The sequence below is a fragment of the Sebastes umbrosus genome, chromosome 2, assembly GCF_015220745.1.
Source record: "Sebastes umbrosus isolate fSebUmb1 chromosome 2, fSebUmb1.pri, whole genome shotgun sequence".
NCBI lineage: Eukaryota > Metazoa > Chordata > Actinopteri > Perciformes > Sebastidae > Sebastes > Sebastes umbrosus.
Genome location: NC_051270.1, coordinates 3,282,069 through 3,301,808, shown reverse-complemented (window position 1 = coordinate 3,301,808; position 19,740 = coordinate 3,282,069). Strand labels below are relative to the sequence as shown.

Here is a 19,740-nt window from a genome sequence, read left to right as displayed (position 1 = left end):
CGTTGCTATGGGCGCAGTTCTGATGTCTGACTCTGGAGGACCCTTTTTGTATCAAATTATTGATTTTTTAAGTAAGTAGCCGTGTAATATGCGGGATAATGTACAGTTTGCAAGTCATTGTTGTGAAATAAATGCTGCAACAATGACCGGCTCGCTGTACATTATCCCTCACTTGTTTAACGTATTTTAAGGTTAAAACTTGTTTTTAAATATTCCTCTATAAAATTAAAAAAATCATGAGTAAATAAGCAACAGTCAAAGTTAAAGTTTGGGGAGAAAATAAACAGTATTAGTTATCAGAAATCTAATCTGCTGCAGTCTGAGGAACGTGTGGGTGTGGTTTGATAAGATTTACAGAGATCTTGCATCACCTTTCCCAACTAAGCCCAGCCCATCTCCAAACCAGTAAGAAGAGCACAGACTAAAAAAGAGAAATAATCTTTTGAAATTGTGTCTTCATTGTAGGACTCCATCACTTATGTTTTCAGAGCCTTTAAGGTCAAAGGTAGGCAGGTTATGATGTTAATTACCACCATCTATTGGGAACACAATAGAACTACGTCAGGTGATCTGTGACTTCTCTTGCACAGATTTAGCCTCTGCAACAGGTTGGACTGGTTTGAGCATGTGAAACTTATGTAAGGAGGATGTGACAGAAATAAATCAGACGCACACAAACACTCAGGAACAGACGGAGAATGAGGAGGGATTTCTGTTTTAATGCTTCTCTACCTTGTTTTTGAAATTTGATAACCTATGGATGTGAGTTTGGCAGGTAAGAATCTTTACCCACAAATTAACTGTAATTAATGTGACATACTGGTGATAGAGGTGATCATCATGATTTCTGTAAAAGGTGTATACGCTCCAACATGAATGTGTCCAACAAGAGAGAGGTCGACGACTTCTCCACTTCTGAGCAACACGACAGCCGGACCAGAGATCATCAGAGGTGAGATAAACATTTCTCTGACTGTTAATGACTGTTCATCCTCTCAGAGCTCTAAAGTTAAACGTGTACTGTTTATGTTACATTGAAGCCAGGTGAACCAGGACGGACCAGACTTGCCTGGACTCGGTTGTGTGTCCGCGAAGAGCGGCTGGTCTACGTGGGAGCCAATCGGGTTCGAGGACAGAGGCCAATCTGATAATCAAATGTAAGAATTTAAAACACATAAGTTTGTTATTGCGTGACTTTAATGACTTGAATTAGAGTTGAAAATTTGTTAAATTCATAACCTGGAGTTTGTATGTTGAATGTTTATGTTGTGTTGAAGCCCGGTGAAGCAGGAGAGACCAGATGTTCCAGACTGTGTGTCCATGAAGAGTGGCCGGTCTATAAGTGTACCTATTGAATTCAAGAATGAAGGGCCAATTATTGAGCCAAGGTAAGAATTTAAAGCATGAATATTTTATTGCAGTTGACCTGTATTATTCCTGATTTAAAGATGCAATGTGTAAGATCTGGCCAGTATTTTCATTTTCATTTTCTAACGTTATCAACAGAATGTGAAGAGGTTCAAGTGTCAACGTTATGTCAAAGACGTCTATGTATTGTGTTGCAGACAGAGCCCGCAGAAGCGCCGTCAAAAAATGTTCTAGTGCACTTGCAAAGCGCGCCCTGTCGCGTTCTTAAACAGTGTTATTTTTGTGCATACAAGTTTGATAAAGCCTCTTAACTTGCTTATAATATAGCTACCATATTGACCTTGATTGTGAGACACCCCTTTTTTTCAAGACTCCTACTTTAAAAAAGATTTGGACCGCAGCGTAGAGTCAGAAATTAAAGTTCAATTCATAACCTGGAGTTTGAATGTTGAATGTTTATGTTGTGTTGAAGCCCGGTGAAGCAGGAGAGACCAGACTCACCTGTTCCAGATGTTCCAGACTGTTTGTCCATGAAGAGTGGCCGATCTATAAGTGTACCTATTGAATTCAAGAATGAAGGGCCGATTATTGAGCCAAGGTAAGAATTTAAAGCTCACAGGTACTGCATTTAGCATAAAAAATATGCTCAAATCATAACAAACTGCAGCCCAACAGGCAACAACAGCTGTCAGTGTGTCAGTGTGCTGACTTGACTAGGACTTGCCCCCCAAACTGCATGTGATTATCATAAAGTGGGCATGTCTGTAAAGGGGAGACTCATGGTTACCAAAAGAATCCATTTTCATTCACATATCTGGAGGTCAGAGGTCAAGGGACCCCTTTGAAAATTGCCATGCCAGTTTTTCTTTGCCAAAATTTAGCGTACGTTTGGAGCGTTATTTAGCCTATTGCTCGACAAGCTAATATGACATGGCATACAAATGGATTCCTTAGGTTTTCTAGGTTTAGGTTTTATCTTCACTTTAGCTTTAAAACAGCCCGCTACAGCCTAAAAATTGCAAGTTTTGTTAATGCGTTAAAGAAATAAGTTGCGTTTAAACAAATTTGTGTTAACACGTTAACTTTGACAGCCCTAATAGAGAGCGATGACGTCCACATAGAGGTCGAGGTGGACAGATGCGTCTAAAAACACTAGACTTTTACCCAGGAGATCGCTGTTGGTGTCCCGTGTGAAACCAGAAGGCAACATTGAGTTATTTGTCAGGTAATTTCCATACTTAAGTCATGCCACTTACGTAGTTATTTTAACCCAAACCACAACCCCTTAACTCAGGTACTTCAAGGAAGTAAGTGATGGAAAAAAGCTGTATTGTTTTTGTCGTCAGTAACTGGAAGGTACCTGGCGGTTGGCCAACATTCTTCCTTTCCTCCCACAACTCAACGTTTCCGTGAATTTGCCTCTGCGAAGGCTGAGTGGGTGAAGATAATGGATGGGTTTATAATGACAATAAATGTTCGTCAGTGCAGGTAGACTGAAATCAATGATTTTGAGAAATATCCATCAAACTTTTTTCACTCAAGACATCACATCCACAAATTCACAGCAGAATACAACATCTGTGATGGTACGTGTCCACAGGGGCGTGTTTTATGAAACCGGAACCAAACATGGCGGCTCGTATGGAAACTTTTTTTTCACCGAAATGTGTTGAAAATATTTTGTGTGAGAAATAAGCCCTGCAGTTGCTGAATCCGTCTTTATTTTAGATCGACGATGGTTAGTTTAAAAGTTTTTAGGGAGTTTCCAGAGACGGCGAGTCGCGCTGGACGCCCCCGATTTAAAATTAGCCTCAACTTTATGCCAATTAGGAGCGGCTAACGTGACGGACGGTCTCCCGAATCGCACCGCCACGCTACCAGAATGCATTATACGGTTGCTCACATAGACAATGAATGGGAAGCGTGGAAAGGATGGAGGCTGCGGACATACTGTATACCATCAGTGTGTGTGTAGGTGTGTATATATGACTTCATGTTTTCTGGGTCTACAGAGCTCACCGGAAGAGGTCAGGCGTTCTCAGTGATCGACCTGCACCGAAGCATCAACAGAACCTGGACTCCATTTTCATGGTAATATAAGTACAACAGCACTTTTTACTTCATATGGTGCAAACATTGAATCTTTGTGTTCTGAATTTGAATGTATATGAGTGAAAACGAATGCTGTGATTTCTGTCTACAGTTTTAAACACAAATCCAAGTACAAATTCAAAAGCAGCTGAACTTCCTGTGTTTATCTTGTTTTGGCACCGTCTGTCACCCAATGTCTTCTTAAGTTACCGTCAGGAAAGTCCCGTGCATTCAAAACCTGTTAGATCACACAATGACTGTTCATCCATTGGCTGAGCTCCAAGTGGATTATGTTCCAATGTGACGCATTTTCAAGCTGTTTTCATGCACCGTTCATAGCTATACCTACGAAAAGTAATGCACTATAATTCGTGTGTAATCCATGTAATCGTGAGCCAGGACAGGTGACGTAGTATAAAGAGCGATAAAGTCTGCATAGGGAGGAGGTCGGGGTGGACAGGTGGGTCTAATAACACCAGACTTTCACCCAGGAGATCGCTGTTGGTGCCCCGTGTGAGACCAGAAGTGAACATTGACTTATTTGTCACGCAACAATTAATTGTTGCACACATTATAACATTCTACATACTATATACTGTATATCTATATAAGTATTTAATAATGATTACGAAATTATTTGTAAATCTTTAAGAAATTGTTCGTAAAACGTCTATAAACATTACATAGATAGATATTTGTAAGACTTTGTTAATTGTAAATAAATGTTTTGTAAACCATCTTTGAATGAATATTATAAAGTTGCAACTGATGATTATAATGTTTTGTTAAATGGGTAATAAATATGTTGTAAAGCATCTATTAACATTTATTAGATATATAGTTAATACTTAGTCAATGGTTAATAATTGGTTTCTGGTCCATCTATCTATGTAATGTTTATAGATGTTTCACACACATTCTTAAAGGTTTACAAATCATTTGGTAATTATTAACAAATACTTAATATAGTATAGAGAATGTTATAATGTGTGCAACAATTAACTGTTAATAAATACTTTACTGTTTTTTGTAATCAGAATGTAATTGTTATTGTCTCTTATCAGCTACGATACAATATATAATTTATAAGTAATTATTTCATATTACACAAACTAATGATAAAATAACTGAAATGATAGCATTACTAATAATTAGTAAACATTATTAATTATCATGTCATTGTTTGTTAACAGAAAAAATAACTATTAACTAAGTTTAATTAATCAATTTACCATTTATAAATGATGGTTATTACAAAGTGTACCTTTGTTTCCATCATTATGAATAAATTGTATACTTTACTCCTCCAGCTTCTTGAAGACAACATTGTGACTTTTGTGAAGAACGAGCTGAAGAAGTTCAAGAAAGTTCTAGAAAGTTCAGAAGGCTTTGAGGGGCTGGAAGAAGACGATGAAGTTGCAGGTGGTCAAGAAAAAGACGAGCAGAGGAGCAGCAACATCGACGCATTTCTGAAGCTCACGCTGAACTTCCTGAGGAACATGAAGCAGGAGCAGCTGGCTGACTCTCTGCAGAGCAGTAAGATGCTTTTATTAATCACATACCGCTTCTAGAAATATGGAATTTTTCTATTGGATCTATGAACTCCAGATTTGAAACTACAAAACATGAAGTTGGATTCCTGAATAAAGTACATTTTATTAAGCAACATTATTTTAAATTAAGGTTGTTTTGATTAGCAGAACCGGAGCGTTGAGAAATGTATGCATTCGTCAAAATGTGACATCTCACATGCCCTGTCTCCCAAAAATTATATTCCCATACTAAACCCAAACTAAACTGCATTCTCAATTACGTTTTGAGTGAACGTATTTTGTTGCAGATTACGTTTGTCTTTGATGTATCACAAATACGTTTGTAATGATCGTTTGCGGCAACGTAGTACAACGAGCGAACGTTAATTAAAGCAGCAGTAGGCAAGATTGGAGCAAATATGATTCTAAAAAAGTTATATAAAGACGGACGAGTATAAGGTAATAAATTCCACTTCCTCCATGTCAGAGGACGGGGCATGGGCCAAACTAAAAAGTCAAGGTACACATCAAATATATTTTTCCCAAAGATGGTTTCTGTCATTTTAAGTAGTTCTTATCACACTGATGTTATAAGTTTGGTTTTAATTAGTTATTTGATGCTATAAAAAGGGGGCGAGACGTCATGATTGACAGCTGTGAGCCTCTCTCGCTGACGACCTGCGGCCGTGCTCGGCTTGCGATTGTTCGGGCGGATGACCTCGATACCGCGGCTCCACCGCCCGATCACTACTGCGCAGACTCTGGCTCCAAATGACGTCAAAACCTGAAGATGGCAGCTCCTGTATCCGGGATATTTTGGCTTCACTTCTGTACATCTTTATATACAGTCTATGCCTCAACCTAAGGAAGTAGTGTTGTTGTTTTTTTTTGTTGTTTTTTTCGATAAACAACGTTAACCACGTGTTTAAAACTGTTTAAAAATGCGACCGTAATCTTGGAAGTATTACATATCCCTCGAAACGTAATTGAGAATTCTGTTTAGTTGTATGGGATAGGGCTGTCAAAGTTAATGCGATAATAATGCGTTAACGCAAATTCCTTTTAACGCCACTAATTTCTTTAATGCATTAATGCAATCAATCTTTCAGAGGTTGTAGCGGGCTCCTACACCTAATGAATCCATTGGTACCAACCGTGTCATACTAGCTTGTCGCAAGGAGGTTAAATAACGCTCCAAGCTTGCGCTAAATTTTGACAATATTTATCATTGTTTTGTGTTAATTGATTTCCAGTAATACATATATACATACATTTGCATAAAGCAGCATATCTGTCCCCTCATATGTTGATAAGAGTATTAAATGCTTGACAATTCTCCCTTTAAGGTACATTTTGATTATTGAACTGATAAAAAAATGTGCGATTAATTTGCAATTAAGTATTTTAATCGATTGACGGCCCTGGTGTGGGAAGGTAATTTTGCAGGATACAGTTATATTTCACATATTTACTAAAACATCTATTGACTGATGTCATCTGTTACTTCCTCAGAAACTCTTGCTGTGATTTGCCAACGTAAACTAAAGTCTAAACTGAAGGACAAGTTTCAGTGTTTGTTTGAAGGAGTTGCCAAAGCAGGAAACCCGACACTTCTGAACCGGATCTACACAGAACTGTACGTCACAGAGGGAGAGAGCGGTGAGGTCAACGAACGACATGAGGTCAGACAGATAGAAGCGGCATCCCGAAATACGGCAAGTTCAGAAACAACAATCGGCTGTGAGGATATATTCAAACCTTTACCTGGAAGAGACGAACCAGTCCGAACTCTGGTGACAAAGGGAGTGGCCGGCGTCGGGAAAACTGTGTTAACGCAGAAGTACATCCTGGACTGGGCTGAAGACAAAGCCAACCACGACGTACAGTTTGTCTTTCCATTCACTTTCCGAGAGCTCAATTTGCTGAAAGCAAAAAAGTACAGTTTGGTGGAACTTGTTCATCACGTCTTTACTGAAACCAAAGAAGCAGGAATCTGCAGGTTTGAAAAGTTCCGGGTTGTGTTCATCTTTGACGGCCTGGACGAGTGTCGACTTCATCTGGACTTTCACAACAACGAGATCCTGACTGACGTCACAGAGTCGACTTCAGTGGAAGTGCTACTGACGAACCTCATTCGAGGTAAACTGCTTCCCTCTGCTCACATCTGGATAACCACACGACCCGCAGCGGCCAATCAGATCCCTCCTGAATGCATCGACATGGTGACAGAGGTGAGAGGGTTCAGTGACCCGCAGAAGGAGGAGTACTTCAGGAGGAGATTCGGAGACGAGGAACACGCCGGCAGAATCATCTCCCACATCGAGGCGTCGCGGAGCCTCCACATCATGTGCCACATCCCGGTGTTCTGCTGGATCACTGCCACGGTCCTGGACCGTTTGTTGAAACTCAGAGAGAGAGCAGAGCTGCCCAAGACCCTGACTGAGATGTACATCCACTTCCTGGTGGTTCAGACCAAACAAGGGAATGTAAAGTATCACAGCAGTGCGGCGGCAGCGGCGGATCCGGTCTGGAACGGAGAGGTCAAGAACACCATTCTCACTCTGGGAAAACTGGCCTTTGAGCAGCTGGAGAAAGGAAACCTGATCTTCTATGAAGCAGACCTGAAAGAGTGCGGCGTTGACATACAAGCTGCCGCCGTCCACTCGGGACTATTCTCAGAGATCTTCAGAGATGAGCTGAACCAGGGCAGGGTGTTCTGCTTTGTCCATCTGAGCGTTCAGGAGTTTCTGGCTGCACTTTATGTCTTCCTGAAGTTCATCAACACCGGCATCGATCTCCTGAGAAGACAAAGGCGGTTCAACTCAGTGCCATTACAGCGTGAATTTAACTTTAAACACTTCTACCAGAATGCAGTGGACAAGGCTTTAGAGAGTCCAAATGGACACCTTGACTTGTTTGTCCGCTTCCTCCTTGGCCTTTCACTGGAGACCAATCAGACTCTCCTACAAGGCCTGCTGAAAACGACAGGAAGTAAGCAAGACGCCAAAGTGACGCTAGTGCAGTACATCAAGAAGAAGATCAGGGACGATCCTTCTCCAGAGAGGAGCATCAATCTGTTCCACTGTCTGAATGAGCTGGATGATCGTTCTCTAGTGGAGGAGATCCAACAGTACCTGACGTCAGGAAGTTTCTTTGGAAGCAAACTCTCTCCTTCTCAGTGGTCGGCGCTCGGTTTCATCTTGCTGTCATCACAAAAAGATCTGGACGTGCTTGACCTGAGGAAATTCTCTGCTTCAGAGGAGGCTTTCCTGAGGCTGCTGCCAGTGGTCAAAGCATCCAAAACAGCGCTGTAGGTTGTACAGATACATGGAAGCATGAAATATGTTCAATATGATCATTTCTGTAAAGGCTAACACTTCATATTCAAACTTTGTCTTCTTCAGGCTGAGTGGTTGTAAACTCTCACAGAAAAGCTGTGAAGCTCTGGTTTCAGTTTTCAGCTCCAAGACCTCTAGTCTGAGAGAGCTGGACCTGAGTAACAACGACCTGCAGGATACGGGAGTCATGCTGCTCTCAGCTGGACTCAAGAATCCACACTGTAGACTGGAGATTCTCAGGTCAGTATTCGTTCAACAGATTAACAAAATAGATGAATTATAACCATTTAGAACCATTCACATTATTCACCGTTAACGAATGTCACAAGAACCAATACTTAGGTACCAAGTCGATGCCAAAATTCTGAAAACGTGACAATACTTGTTTTTCTACACGACGTAGGTATCATAGGTACCGTCAGGGCTCAAGACTAACGGCGTCCCATCTATCCGGGCACAATATAAAATGTGTTTGGGACGCAGTAAACTCATTATCCGGAGATGCACCCTATTTTTTCCTTTTGATAATGCCTCATTGTGAACAACAAATCTGTTTGGAAATCAGCAGGATGAGAGCTAGTTGACGTTTGCTGTTAGCTCCGTGCAGGACTGTTCTGCCTACTAGCTGCTAACAGCTAACAACATTATGATACGTTCAGGCTCTATTCAGTAAAAATGTGTAATTAGGCAAAGGTAAATTCTAACTTTTGTCATGATGTGTTCAAATGTAATATTGTAAAATGTAGGTGTAAATGTTGGTGAGAAACTTGAATAAATCCATGTGTTTAAAGGGACTGTTTGTAACTCCTTAAACGTATAAATCATTGCGGGTCGGTGTCCCATGCGCACTCGCATGTGGCTACGCTGTTCAAACACAAACTACACGGAAGCACCAAAACCGCAAAGTTATATCTAGTGAAGCCCGTCTTGCAAAACAGTGTTAACTCTTCCTGCTTCAGCCCCCCGGTCAGAAGACACAGGGGAGACCGTAGCTTTGGTCTCCAGTGCCAGAGTCTCTGCTGTGCTATGCTCCTCTGCATGCCTGCTTCCCTTCACTCACACACCGCGCTCGTTCTCACTCGCTCCACCTCTCACGTGCATGCACGCACACTACACACTGCAGAAGAGTTACATTATCGTCTCCGACCAAAACTCCGGTGTCTCCCCTGTTCCTTCTGACCACGGTCGAGAGGCTGAAGCAGGAAAAGTTATCACTAGGATCAGGATTGATTCATGGAGAGACCTTCGTCTGGTCAGCTAACATTACTGCCAAGCAGGTGGAATATAGAGTGATATTGTGGTTTAAGCTGACGTGTGTCGCCTCACTGTTTTGACCGATGCTCGTTCATGTCTATGTAGAGCGAGCACAAGCGCCAGCAACAGGACGCTGACTTTCATTGACTTAACGGCCACAGGTGTCGCTGTTAACAAGCAATTTCTGATTCTTACATAGAGTCCCTTTAAAATTCTGGTATTGTGACATCCCTAATCAGTAAAGTTATGTGACCTCTTTAGAAGTCAGTTTCTGTTTGTTCTTAAAAACAACCAGAATAATAACATGTTGCATGAGAAAATATTTCATTGTTTCCTCTCCTTTTGGCTTACGGTGATAAAAAAAAATACCAAAAATACCACAAAAGATTTCTGACCAATTGAGTTGAGCATTCAACGGAGCAAATCACAGACTTAATCACTGGGTTGCTAAAATGAGGGTTAGAGGAAGCAATGACATTGACAGGCAGGTTGTTGCAGGGTCTGCAGTCATGCAGATGTTGAACACTGACTGTCCTGGTAAAAAGTGAGTGAACCTCTCAATGTAACAGTTGATGAAGCTTTGCAGTATCTAAATGACTGATTAATGAAGGTGTAAATCTAACATGAAGTTTTGTGAATGTGTTTGCAGGCTCTCAGGTTGTCTGGTCACAGAGAAAGGCTGCGCTTTCCTGGCTTCAGCTCTGAAGTCCAACCCGTCCCATCTGAGAGAGCTGGACCTGAGCTTCAACCACCCAGGAGACTCAGGAGTGACGCTGCGGTGTGCTGGACGGGATGACCCACGCTGGAAACTGGAAACTCTCAAGTAGAGTAGATTATATAATAGTACAGATACATTATGTCTGTTGCATATGTGTTCATATGTTCATGTGTCTTTCTCTGTCATTCACAATTCTCTACCTCTTCCACAGGATGGATCATTGTGGAAAGTGTCGACTGAACCCATCACCTCTTAGGTGTAAGTTAAACGTTTCTAGTTTCAGTAGACGTGTTTCCATTCAGTTGTCAAGCGAATTTTAAGCACAATGTCGCAAAAAAAAAGAAATGCAAGTTAGCCGCGTTTCCATCGACTGGCAAATAAACTTGGCTACGGTGTAGTTTGGTCGCTATAGGTGACGCATCGCTGTAATCCGCCAGTAAACAGAGTAGAAGAAGAGGTAGAGGTTGTGAACCGGAAACAAAACAAGTCGACTTGGCCATCTAACTATCTACGAGAGAAAAATGCAGAGATCTTGAGGAATTTGTTTCTAGTCTAGTCTAGTTGTAGGTCCGTACACTACCCTCCAAAAATGGCGGCGCGCCCCCAGAATGCTCTGTGATTCCCATTCCCTATTGGACAAGTTTTGATTGTTTTCTTCATATCAGCTAGTATTGGCCACGTTTCATGTTGTCTGGAGACCAAAGACAATATAAATATATATCCTGGAAGATGCTGACAGCAGAAACAGTTTATCAGTCATGTGTGTTAAGTGTTTGCTACGTCAAAATGTATTCGTTTCCATAACCCATTTAGTGCATCAACTCTTTTTTCGACAAAGACAAAAACCACATCAAGCAAGCGTAAAAACTTATTTTTGCAATTCAGTTGTTTCCATACAGCTTTTCTAATGCCGTACTTAAAAATGTGCTAAAAGATACGTGGATGGAAACACGGCTAGTGATCTGATTATTGACTAAATCCTCATGTAAAAAAGATTATGCATTAAGGAATATTTGAACATTTTGGTAAATACTCTTATCCGCTTATATTGCCAAGACTTAGATGAGACGATCGACCCCTCTAATGTTTGTACGCTAAATATGAAGCTAAAGCCAGGAGACAGCCAAGGAGGGTGAAAAGAGGAGATGTCACGCATCATCATCGCGTCATATCTTTGGGGTACAACACGTGCGCAGTAAAATCTGATTGGCACTCGCCAAAATTTTAGCCAATAGTAACGCACGGCCGCAGCTCCAGTTACACTGAACGTGTGCCATACCCCATAAAGCTCAAGACTGTGTCGCAGCCTCTTTCAATAAGCCTCGTAGACAACTTAGCTCAGCATGAAGACTGGCTCTGTCCAAAGGTAACATAACAAGCCTACCAGCACCTCGAAAGGCTCTGACACTCGCCGTGGTAGCAACCTGTCAATCACAAGGTAGCCCCGCCCTAAAGCATCCCCTGCTTTATGGTCTATTTGACTCTAAATGGGACCATAATTTACTAAATGAGCATCATGTTGTATTGAAGAAGACTTGAAACTAGCGATTGAGACCATAAACTCATGTTTACAATGTTTACTGAGGTAATAAATCAAGTGAGAAGTAGGCTCATTTTCTCATAGACTTCTATACAATTAGACTTCTTTTAGCAACCAGAGGAGTCGTCCCCTGCTGGCTGTTAGAGAGAATGCAAGTTTAAGGCACTTCAGCATTGGCTACACTTCTCAGATCTGAAGTGGATGTGAAAAATGACTGCTGTGAAGTCCCGCATTAAAAGTGGTTAATTATTATACAATGACGTTTCACTTCGTTCAGCCGGTCACTGTGTTCCTGTTGACATTTGCCCGTACCAATCAGTAGCGAGGGATGTATCCGTGTAACGTCATTTTCTATTGCCATGGAAGCTGCAGTAGTGGTTGCAAGTCAACCTTAACACTGTGTTTTTGTGTCTTATTTCCTTCCATCAGATTTCTGTGAGCTTTCACTGGACCCAAACACAGCAGACAGAAACCTCTCACTGTCTGACGACCACAGACGAGTGATGTTGGTGAAAGAGAAGCAGCCGTATCCTGATCATCCGGAGAGATTCGACGGCTGGAAACAGCTGCTGTGTAGCGACGGTCTGACTGGCCATTGTTACTGGGAGGTCCAGTGGAAAGGAAGGGTTCATATCGGAGTGACGTACAGAGGAATCAACAGGAGAGGAGACGGTGACAACTGCTGTATTGGTTGGAACGATCAGTCCTGGAGTCTGTTCTGCTCTGCTCAGAGTTACACCGCCTGGCACAATAACGCACCAACAGACGTGGCCACGCTCCCGCCCTCCGACTCCAACAGAGTAGCGGTATATCTGGACTGGCCCGCTGGCTCTGTGTCCTTCTACTGTCTTCCTTCCATCGTGTCTTCGGTCAAACGGATCCACCTCCACACCTTCCACTCCACATTCACTGGACCCCTCTACCCTGCGTTTGGGTTCGGACGAATGCGTGAGCTTGGGGCGGACTCGAGATTTTCACCATCCTCAGTTCATCTGTCACCGATTGAAGAGTGAGTGTTGCCTCCTGTGGTTCCCAAACTGAGGCGATCACATCGAGGCGTGCATGCTTGCCAACCCTCGCAATTTTCCCTAGACACTTTTCTCCACATTTTTTTTTCCTTTTCCTTTCCTCAACATGTTTCTGGCGCTGTACAGCGTGTTTAATCCCTACTGTTTCAACCCGGACGACAATACAGCTACACCTAATGTCGTTTCCCAGCAGAAGAGACCTGCTCACGACACAATGCGGTTTGAGCTGCGCTCACCGCACTTCACAACGCGCTGCTCGACGCAGCGTTGCGTGGCGCAAGCCATTGGAAATAACGGATTTCAGAACGCAGCGGTGGCCGCTGTCACGCTGCATCTGAAAGGACCTTCAGTTCAAGTTTCACCAAATAACAATGTCAAAATCAGCATTTTAAAAACTCAGTTATATATGTTATATATTTATGTATATGGGTTTTCCAGTATGGTTGACGGAACCTGCCAAAATACAAAATAAATGAATTAATAAATAAATAAATGACTCAATAAATATGTCATTAAATGCAGCAAAAATAATATTAAAAATAAATGCTTTAATTAATTGATCAAATGTGACAAATTGATATTTCTGTTTTAATTTGCTTCTTTATTTATTTATCTTTGTATTAATTCCCTTATTTATTTATGCCTCTGTTTAATTTTCCCTTTTATTTATTTATGTATATATTTTTATCGATTTTTAAATGTATTTATTTATTTTAACATTTATTTGTATTTATTTATTTTTGCATACATTTTTTATTTAGTTATTTTTGCATTTATTTGTAAACGTATGTATTTATTTATGCATTCATGCATTTATATATTTATTTATGCACAAATTTCCCTTTGCATTTCACCCCTTATTTATTTCCCCAAACTTTATTTCAAAATTTATTTCTGCATTCTTTTCTTTTTACATTTCTTTATCTATTTCTGCCTCATTATGCAAATGAGATGGCTGTCACTCAATCACAAGGTCAGGGTGCATGACTATGTTGCAGAAATAAATAAATGCATGTAGAAGAAATAAATAAATGCATAAATAAACACATTAATTGATATATACATTTAAAAAAATAAATACAAAATAAATAATAATAAATGTAAAACTAAATAAATTAATACAAATAAATGAAAGGCACATTTTTCTAAAAAGTAAATAAATAAGGGAATTAATACAAAGATGATAACTAAAATTAAAACTTTATTGTCACATTTTATCAATTAATTAATGGCCACATATATTTTTACTTTTTGCTGCATTTAATTACATATTTATTTATTGGGTCATTTATTTTTTCATTCATCTATTTTTGGCTGTTTCCGTCCTCCATATTCAAGGGATACAGGAGTTAGAAATAGTGACTGTAGAGCACTGATTCACTTCAGCTCTCAACACAGACTGAGACCAACACACCTGAGCCAGTTAAAAATTTGGTGGACTGGAAAATCCTGTTGTCCCACACCAAAAATGTGGAATGTAATGCAGTCAGCTCAAGAGACATCTCGGGAGTGCATGATACGTCTAAAATGTAATCTAATTTTACAAAAAATACATTTAACAATTAACATTTGCATATTTCTTTTTTATTTATCGTTTAGTTTAAGTCCAGTATTTATCTACAAATCTACACAGCAACATAATCTAAAACTACTGAATGAGTGATTAAATATGCAGTAGGCCTTATTTCTCTTAAACGGGTCATGAAAAACTCACTTTTTCAGTGATATTGTTTTCATACATTTGGGTATCTGGAGTTCCTACCAACCCCCAAGCCAATCAGAGCAGACTGGGCTTCTTAAAGAGACGGGCGCTAAAACAGAGCGTTTCAGACAGAGGGTGAATACAGGCATATTCAGACAGACACTATGAGAACAATAGTGTGTTTTTTTAATATTAAATCATGTAATCATGTTCTAGTAGAAACCAAAAATACAAGTATGAACCTGGAAATAAGCCTGATATGTCTCCTTTAATATTGATATTGGTTCACTCTTTTGCACAAACAGTATACCCATCCAGGACCCCAAGTTTTAATTTATAATTGAATTTATTCTCAAATCGTTTTAAAATCCTCTTAACTTGTCTATTTTGTATCTTTAAGGTGTGTTCATGTGTTTTTGTTTTTTTGTCTTTAGTGTCTCACTGCTGCACAACCAATTGACCTTCGTGGACAAATAAAGTGTTTGATTAAGTGAGATGTATTTGATGTAGTTTGTATAGTTTCATTAAAGACAATAAACAAACTAATTAAACAAAAACAAGGACTCAGTTACACTATCTGGGGCTTGAGGTAACATGTGTTATATGTGTTTCTTTGCTCTGATATGATTTTGTTTTAATTTTTTCGACATACTATACTATGACTTTTTTATGTTTTTTGACATACTACACTGACCTTTTTGATGTTTTTTGGCATACTATACTATGACTTTTTCTATGACTTTTTATGACATATTATACTTTGACTTTTTTATGTTTTTTCGACACACTATACTATGACTTTTTTGACATTTTTCGACATACTAAACTATGACCTTTTTGATGTTTTTTCACATACTATACTATGACTTTTATGACTTTTTAGGACATATTATACTTTGACTTTTTTATATTTTTTGACATACCATACTATGACTTTTTTATGACTTTTTATGGCATATTATACTATGACTTTTTTATGTTTTTTGACATACCATACTGACCTTTTTGATGTTTTTTGGCATACTATACTATGACTTTTATGACATTTTAGGACATATTATACTTTGACTTTTTTATGTTTTTTGACATACCATACTATGACTTTTTTATGACTTTTTATGGCATATTATACTATGACTTTTTTTTTAGGTAGACAGGCGGGTAGACAGACAGGCAGGTGCAGGTAGACAGGCGGGTAGACAGACAGGCAGGTGCAGGTAGACAGGCGGGTAGACAGACAGGCAGGTGCAGGTAGACAGGCAGGTAGACAGAAAGGCAGGTGCAGGTACAGGTGTCTGGAAAACAGAGACATGAAACAACAATGTTGGGTAACACAAATGTCATGGTAATTTGGTGATAATTAGCAAGTAACCTATTTGAAATTTCTTTGGAATTACTGCCAAATTACCCCAATATTTACCTCAAAATGTATCGAAAGTTACTTTATTATAAACATTATTTAATAATTATATGCTTAAATAGAATATAATGGTAAAAATAGGGCCCTTAGGCTTGAGAAGCGGCTGCTCTTCATCGGAGGTGGAAAACCAAAACAAATCTCACCATTGTGTGACTTATTGTCTACACAAATGTAACCTGGTAGCTAATGTCATGATTGAATGAAGTTATTTTCTAATTATCATCTATTTATCAACAGACGTTGAAATAAAGCATATCAATTAACTTTGTATTCTTTTCCTGGAAATGTATTAACTAAATTACCAGCTATAGCAGAATATAATTATTAAATATTGTTTATAATAAAGTAATTTTTGCTCAATTTTAAGGTAAATATTGGGGTAATTTGGCAGTAATTCCAAAGAAATTTCAAATAGATTACTTGCTGATTATCACCTAATTACCATGAAATTTGGAGACCTGTAAAATGAAGTCTACCCGTATGTAGCACAGCAGATATTATGGTTGTTGCATTACTGAATAAACCTGAAACACAGGCATCACATACATACTGTACTTGACTTACATATAACTAGGACACAAAACAGCACCCCAGAGCAGCCGTGGACACACCCTTCACTCCAGTCACATCTCATCACATGTACTTACATACCATTAACATGTGTGCACGAGAGCAGAGTGGCAATTACCTGTGGTGGAAGTACTCAGATCTTAAGTATACAGTGTACAAATACTGTATGTTACAAGTGAAAGTCCTGCTTTCAAATCAAGTACAAAAGCATAGCATCAAAATATAATTAAAGGTACTCATTATGCAGAATGGCCCATTTCAGAATCATATATATTATATTATTGGAATATAAATATTGATATATTAATTTGTTCATCACTTTAATGTTACAGCTGGTAACGGTGGAGCAAATTTTAATTACTTTAAATACTGTGGAAAGCTTGTGAAATTAAATTTATTTGTTGATCATATTTTGTATTTATAATCTGCAAATTAACTAAAGTTGTCATAAATACATGTAGTGGAGCACAAAGTACAATATTTCCCTCTGAAATGTAGTTGAGTAGAAGTATAAAGCAACATTAAATGGAAATACCCAAGTAAAGTACAAGTACTTGAGTAAATGTACTTAGTTAATTTCCACCACTGGCATTTACTAAAACCAAATGTACAGTATTCCAACTGGCTTTGTGCCAGCAGATGTCTCTTCCTTATACAGAGGTTTAACATGTGTAGTAGACAGTGGTGGAAAGTAATTAAGTACATTTACTCAAGTACTGTGCTTAAGTAAAATGTTGAGGTACTTACATAATATGTGAGTAATTACATTTTATGCTGCCTTTTACTTCTACTCCATTACATCTCAGAGGCAATTTTTTTTTACTTTTCACTGCCCTACATTTATCTGACAGCTTTATTTACTTTGCAGATACTAATTATTAAAGACAAAATATAATCCACTAATAAATTAGGATGTATTATCGTGCACTGACACTGAAACAGGATCCTGTTTCTGTTTAAATCTGTACACATTATAACATACCTTTCAATCGTCAGTCTGGTTGAAGCATCGTACAGCGTTTTGTTCTCCATGTACAAAACAAAATAGTATCCATATGTAAAGAGGACTTTCTACAACCTAAAAGCATGAAAGACCATTCAGACATATAGAGTCGTCCTCTAAAACATCTGACTGGAATCAATTAAGTTGTTGCAACTTGCGTTTTTTAGGTTGTAACCGGCTCAGTTTTAAAGCTAAAGTGAAGATACTGGTATCGTATAAAACTATATACTATACTAATACTAGCTTGTCGCGGAGGAGGCTAAATAACGCTCCAAACTGACACTAAATTTTGGCGAGGAAAAACTGGCATGGCCATTTTCAATATTTTGACAATATCTGCCATTGTTTTGTGTTGTTAATTGATTTACAATAATAAATATATACATACATTTGCATAAAGCAGCATATTTGCCCACTTCCATGTTGATTAGAATATTAAATACTTGACAAATCTGCCTTTAATGTACATTTTGAACTATGGACAACCATGAGATTAATCGCGATTAGATATTTCAATCGATTGACAACCCTAGTTTGAAGAAAATACAGTCTAATCCCGGTATAAATTCAATAAAATTGAATGCAAGTTTAGTGCATTAATAATACAGACATTTAGGCCACATTTCTAATTATTGTTGTTGATTTATGGCGGACACAAAGACAGTGTGTTTACAGTGTGCTATTTGGTAGTTTAATATAAATGTGGGTAAATAACATTCACAATTTATTCTTCTGACTCAAATCCTTGACTGGATTTAACTGAAACCTGAACCCACGCTATAAGACTTAACTGAAGTTGAAGCAAAACTAGCAAAAAAAAAAAAGTATGAATAACAATGAATGATTATTTTTTGTTTCTATGAAACGTTTCCAGCCACAGAAACATGTTTCCCCTCCTCTCTCTCTCTCTCTCTGTCTGAAATATTGTTTATCTAACTGATCAGAGTTTGAGATCTTGAACAAAGAAACAGGATTAACGACACAGATTCCAACGTTCTTAACAGCAGCGTAACTGTTATATAAATGTAACTGCAGGCAGAACCAGACATATGTTTGAATTCCAGCCAAACCTTTGCGGCCATTAAGTATCTTCATGAAGATAGTACTACGGTATATACAGTAAATACAAGGCAAAAGTGAGCATGGCTTACTTGCCCCCGCTCACCGCTCGACCCCTACTAAAGTAGGGCCAAAGGTTTTGCCCATTTGGAACTAATGGAATTAATGGGCATTTACTAATTAACTAATTAACTAATTAACTAATTAACTAATTAATTAATGGGCACCCTGGACTTCAAACCCCCAAAAGGCACAACTAGACCACGATGTCAACCAGCATACAATATTTGAGGTTCCTAAATTCAATAGTTTCCGAGTTATGCTCTGGAAACGAAAGTGTGACACGTGGACGGAAGGACGGAACCGACTACGTTGTCGCGGGGGTATAATAAATGTCACAAAGTGGCCGATGAACTTGCTTTGGCTATGGCTTCTTTCTTTGTGTTGCACATATGATACAAAATGTAATTCAATGGAATGATGTCAGGAAAAGAAAAAGAAATTATTCAGAAGAAAATCATGTACGGTCAAATTCATAGTATAAAGAGTTTAAGTTACCTCTCTTTCTGGAAATGAAAAGTCAAGAGTTTCCCTCATCTAAGGGTTAAAAAACTCAGAGTTTTCACTAATCTCACTTTCTGAAACAGACACCAGTCTCAACACAACACTACTAACAAGTCTGAAGTGTGAGGCAACAGCCTGATAAAATGTAGGTTGCGTCGCCGTACTCAAGATACACTCGTGTCAAACACACACACAACACGTTTTCAAACACTATTCCATAATTACATTCCAATCATTTAGGATGTACTGTACTAGGGAGATAATCATACACATTCTATTTCTTCATTTTACATGTCAATCACTGCTGTAACCTGCTGAGCCAGAAAGCTGATGAGTAGCTTCACTGCTAAACTGGAGAGTTGATGGGTCATTTTATTTGCAAGTTCCTGTTTTCCTGTTTGCTCCTTCAATTTAAAACTCAGATTAACAAGTTATAGACACCTAAAATAAACAAAATACACCCAAAGCAGCGTGTTCTTACAGCTTTGCGGCAACAGTTTGGGGACGGTCCTTAGCTGTTTCAACAAGACAAAAGCAGGGCCAGTTGCATGCA

The 19,740-nt window shown here is 38.9% G+C and overlaps 1 protein-coding gene across 2 annotated transcripts; it reads left to right on the top strand.

Annotated features, from left to right (window-relative positions):
• The first annotated feature begins 482 nt into the window (after nt 1-482).
• Nucleotides 483-13,379, top strand: LOC119482591 (NLR family CARD domain-containing protein 3-like). 2 transcript variants are annotated; one of them, XM_037760265.1, is made up of 12 exons: nt 483-775; nt 857-952; nt 1,041-1,157; nt 1,278-1,388; nt 1,841-1,966; nt 3,381-3,459; nt 4,770-4,995; nt 6,504-8,301; nt 8,396-8,569; nt 10,233-10,406; nt 10,513-10,559; nt 12,271-13,379. In XM_037760265.1, the coding sequence occupies exons 2-12, from the start codon at nt 873-875 to the stop codon at nt 12,852-12,854; spliced, it is 3,516 nt and encodes a 1,171-aa protein (XP_037616193.1). In that variant the 5' UTR covers nt 483-775; nt 857-872; the 3' UTR covers nt 12,855-13,379. The 2 variants fall into 2 exon arrangements, with proteins under 2 accessions (XP_037616193.1, XP_037616196.1); XM_037760268.1 differs by lacking the exon at nt 1,841-1,966.
• Nucleotides 13,380-19,740: the final 6,361 nt, after the last annotated feature.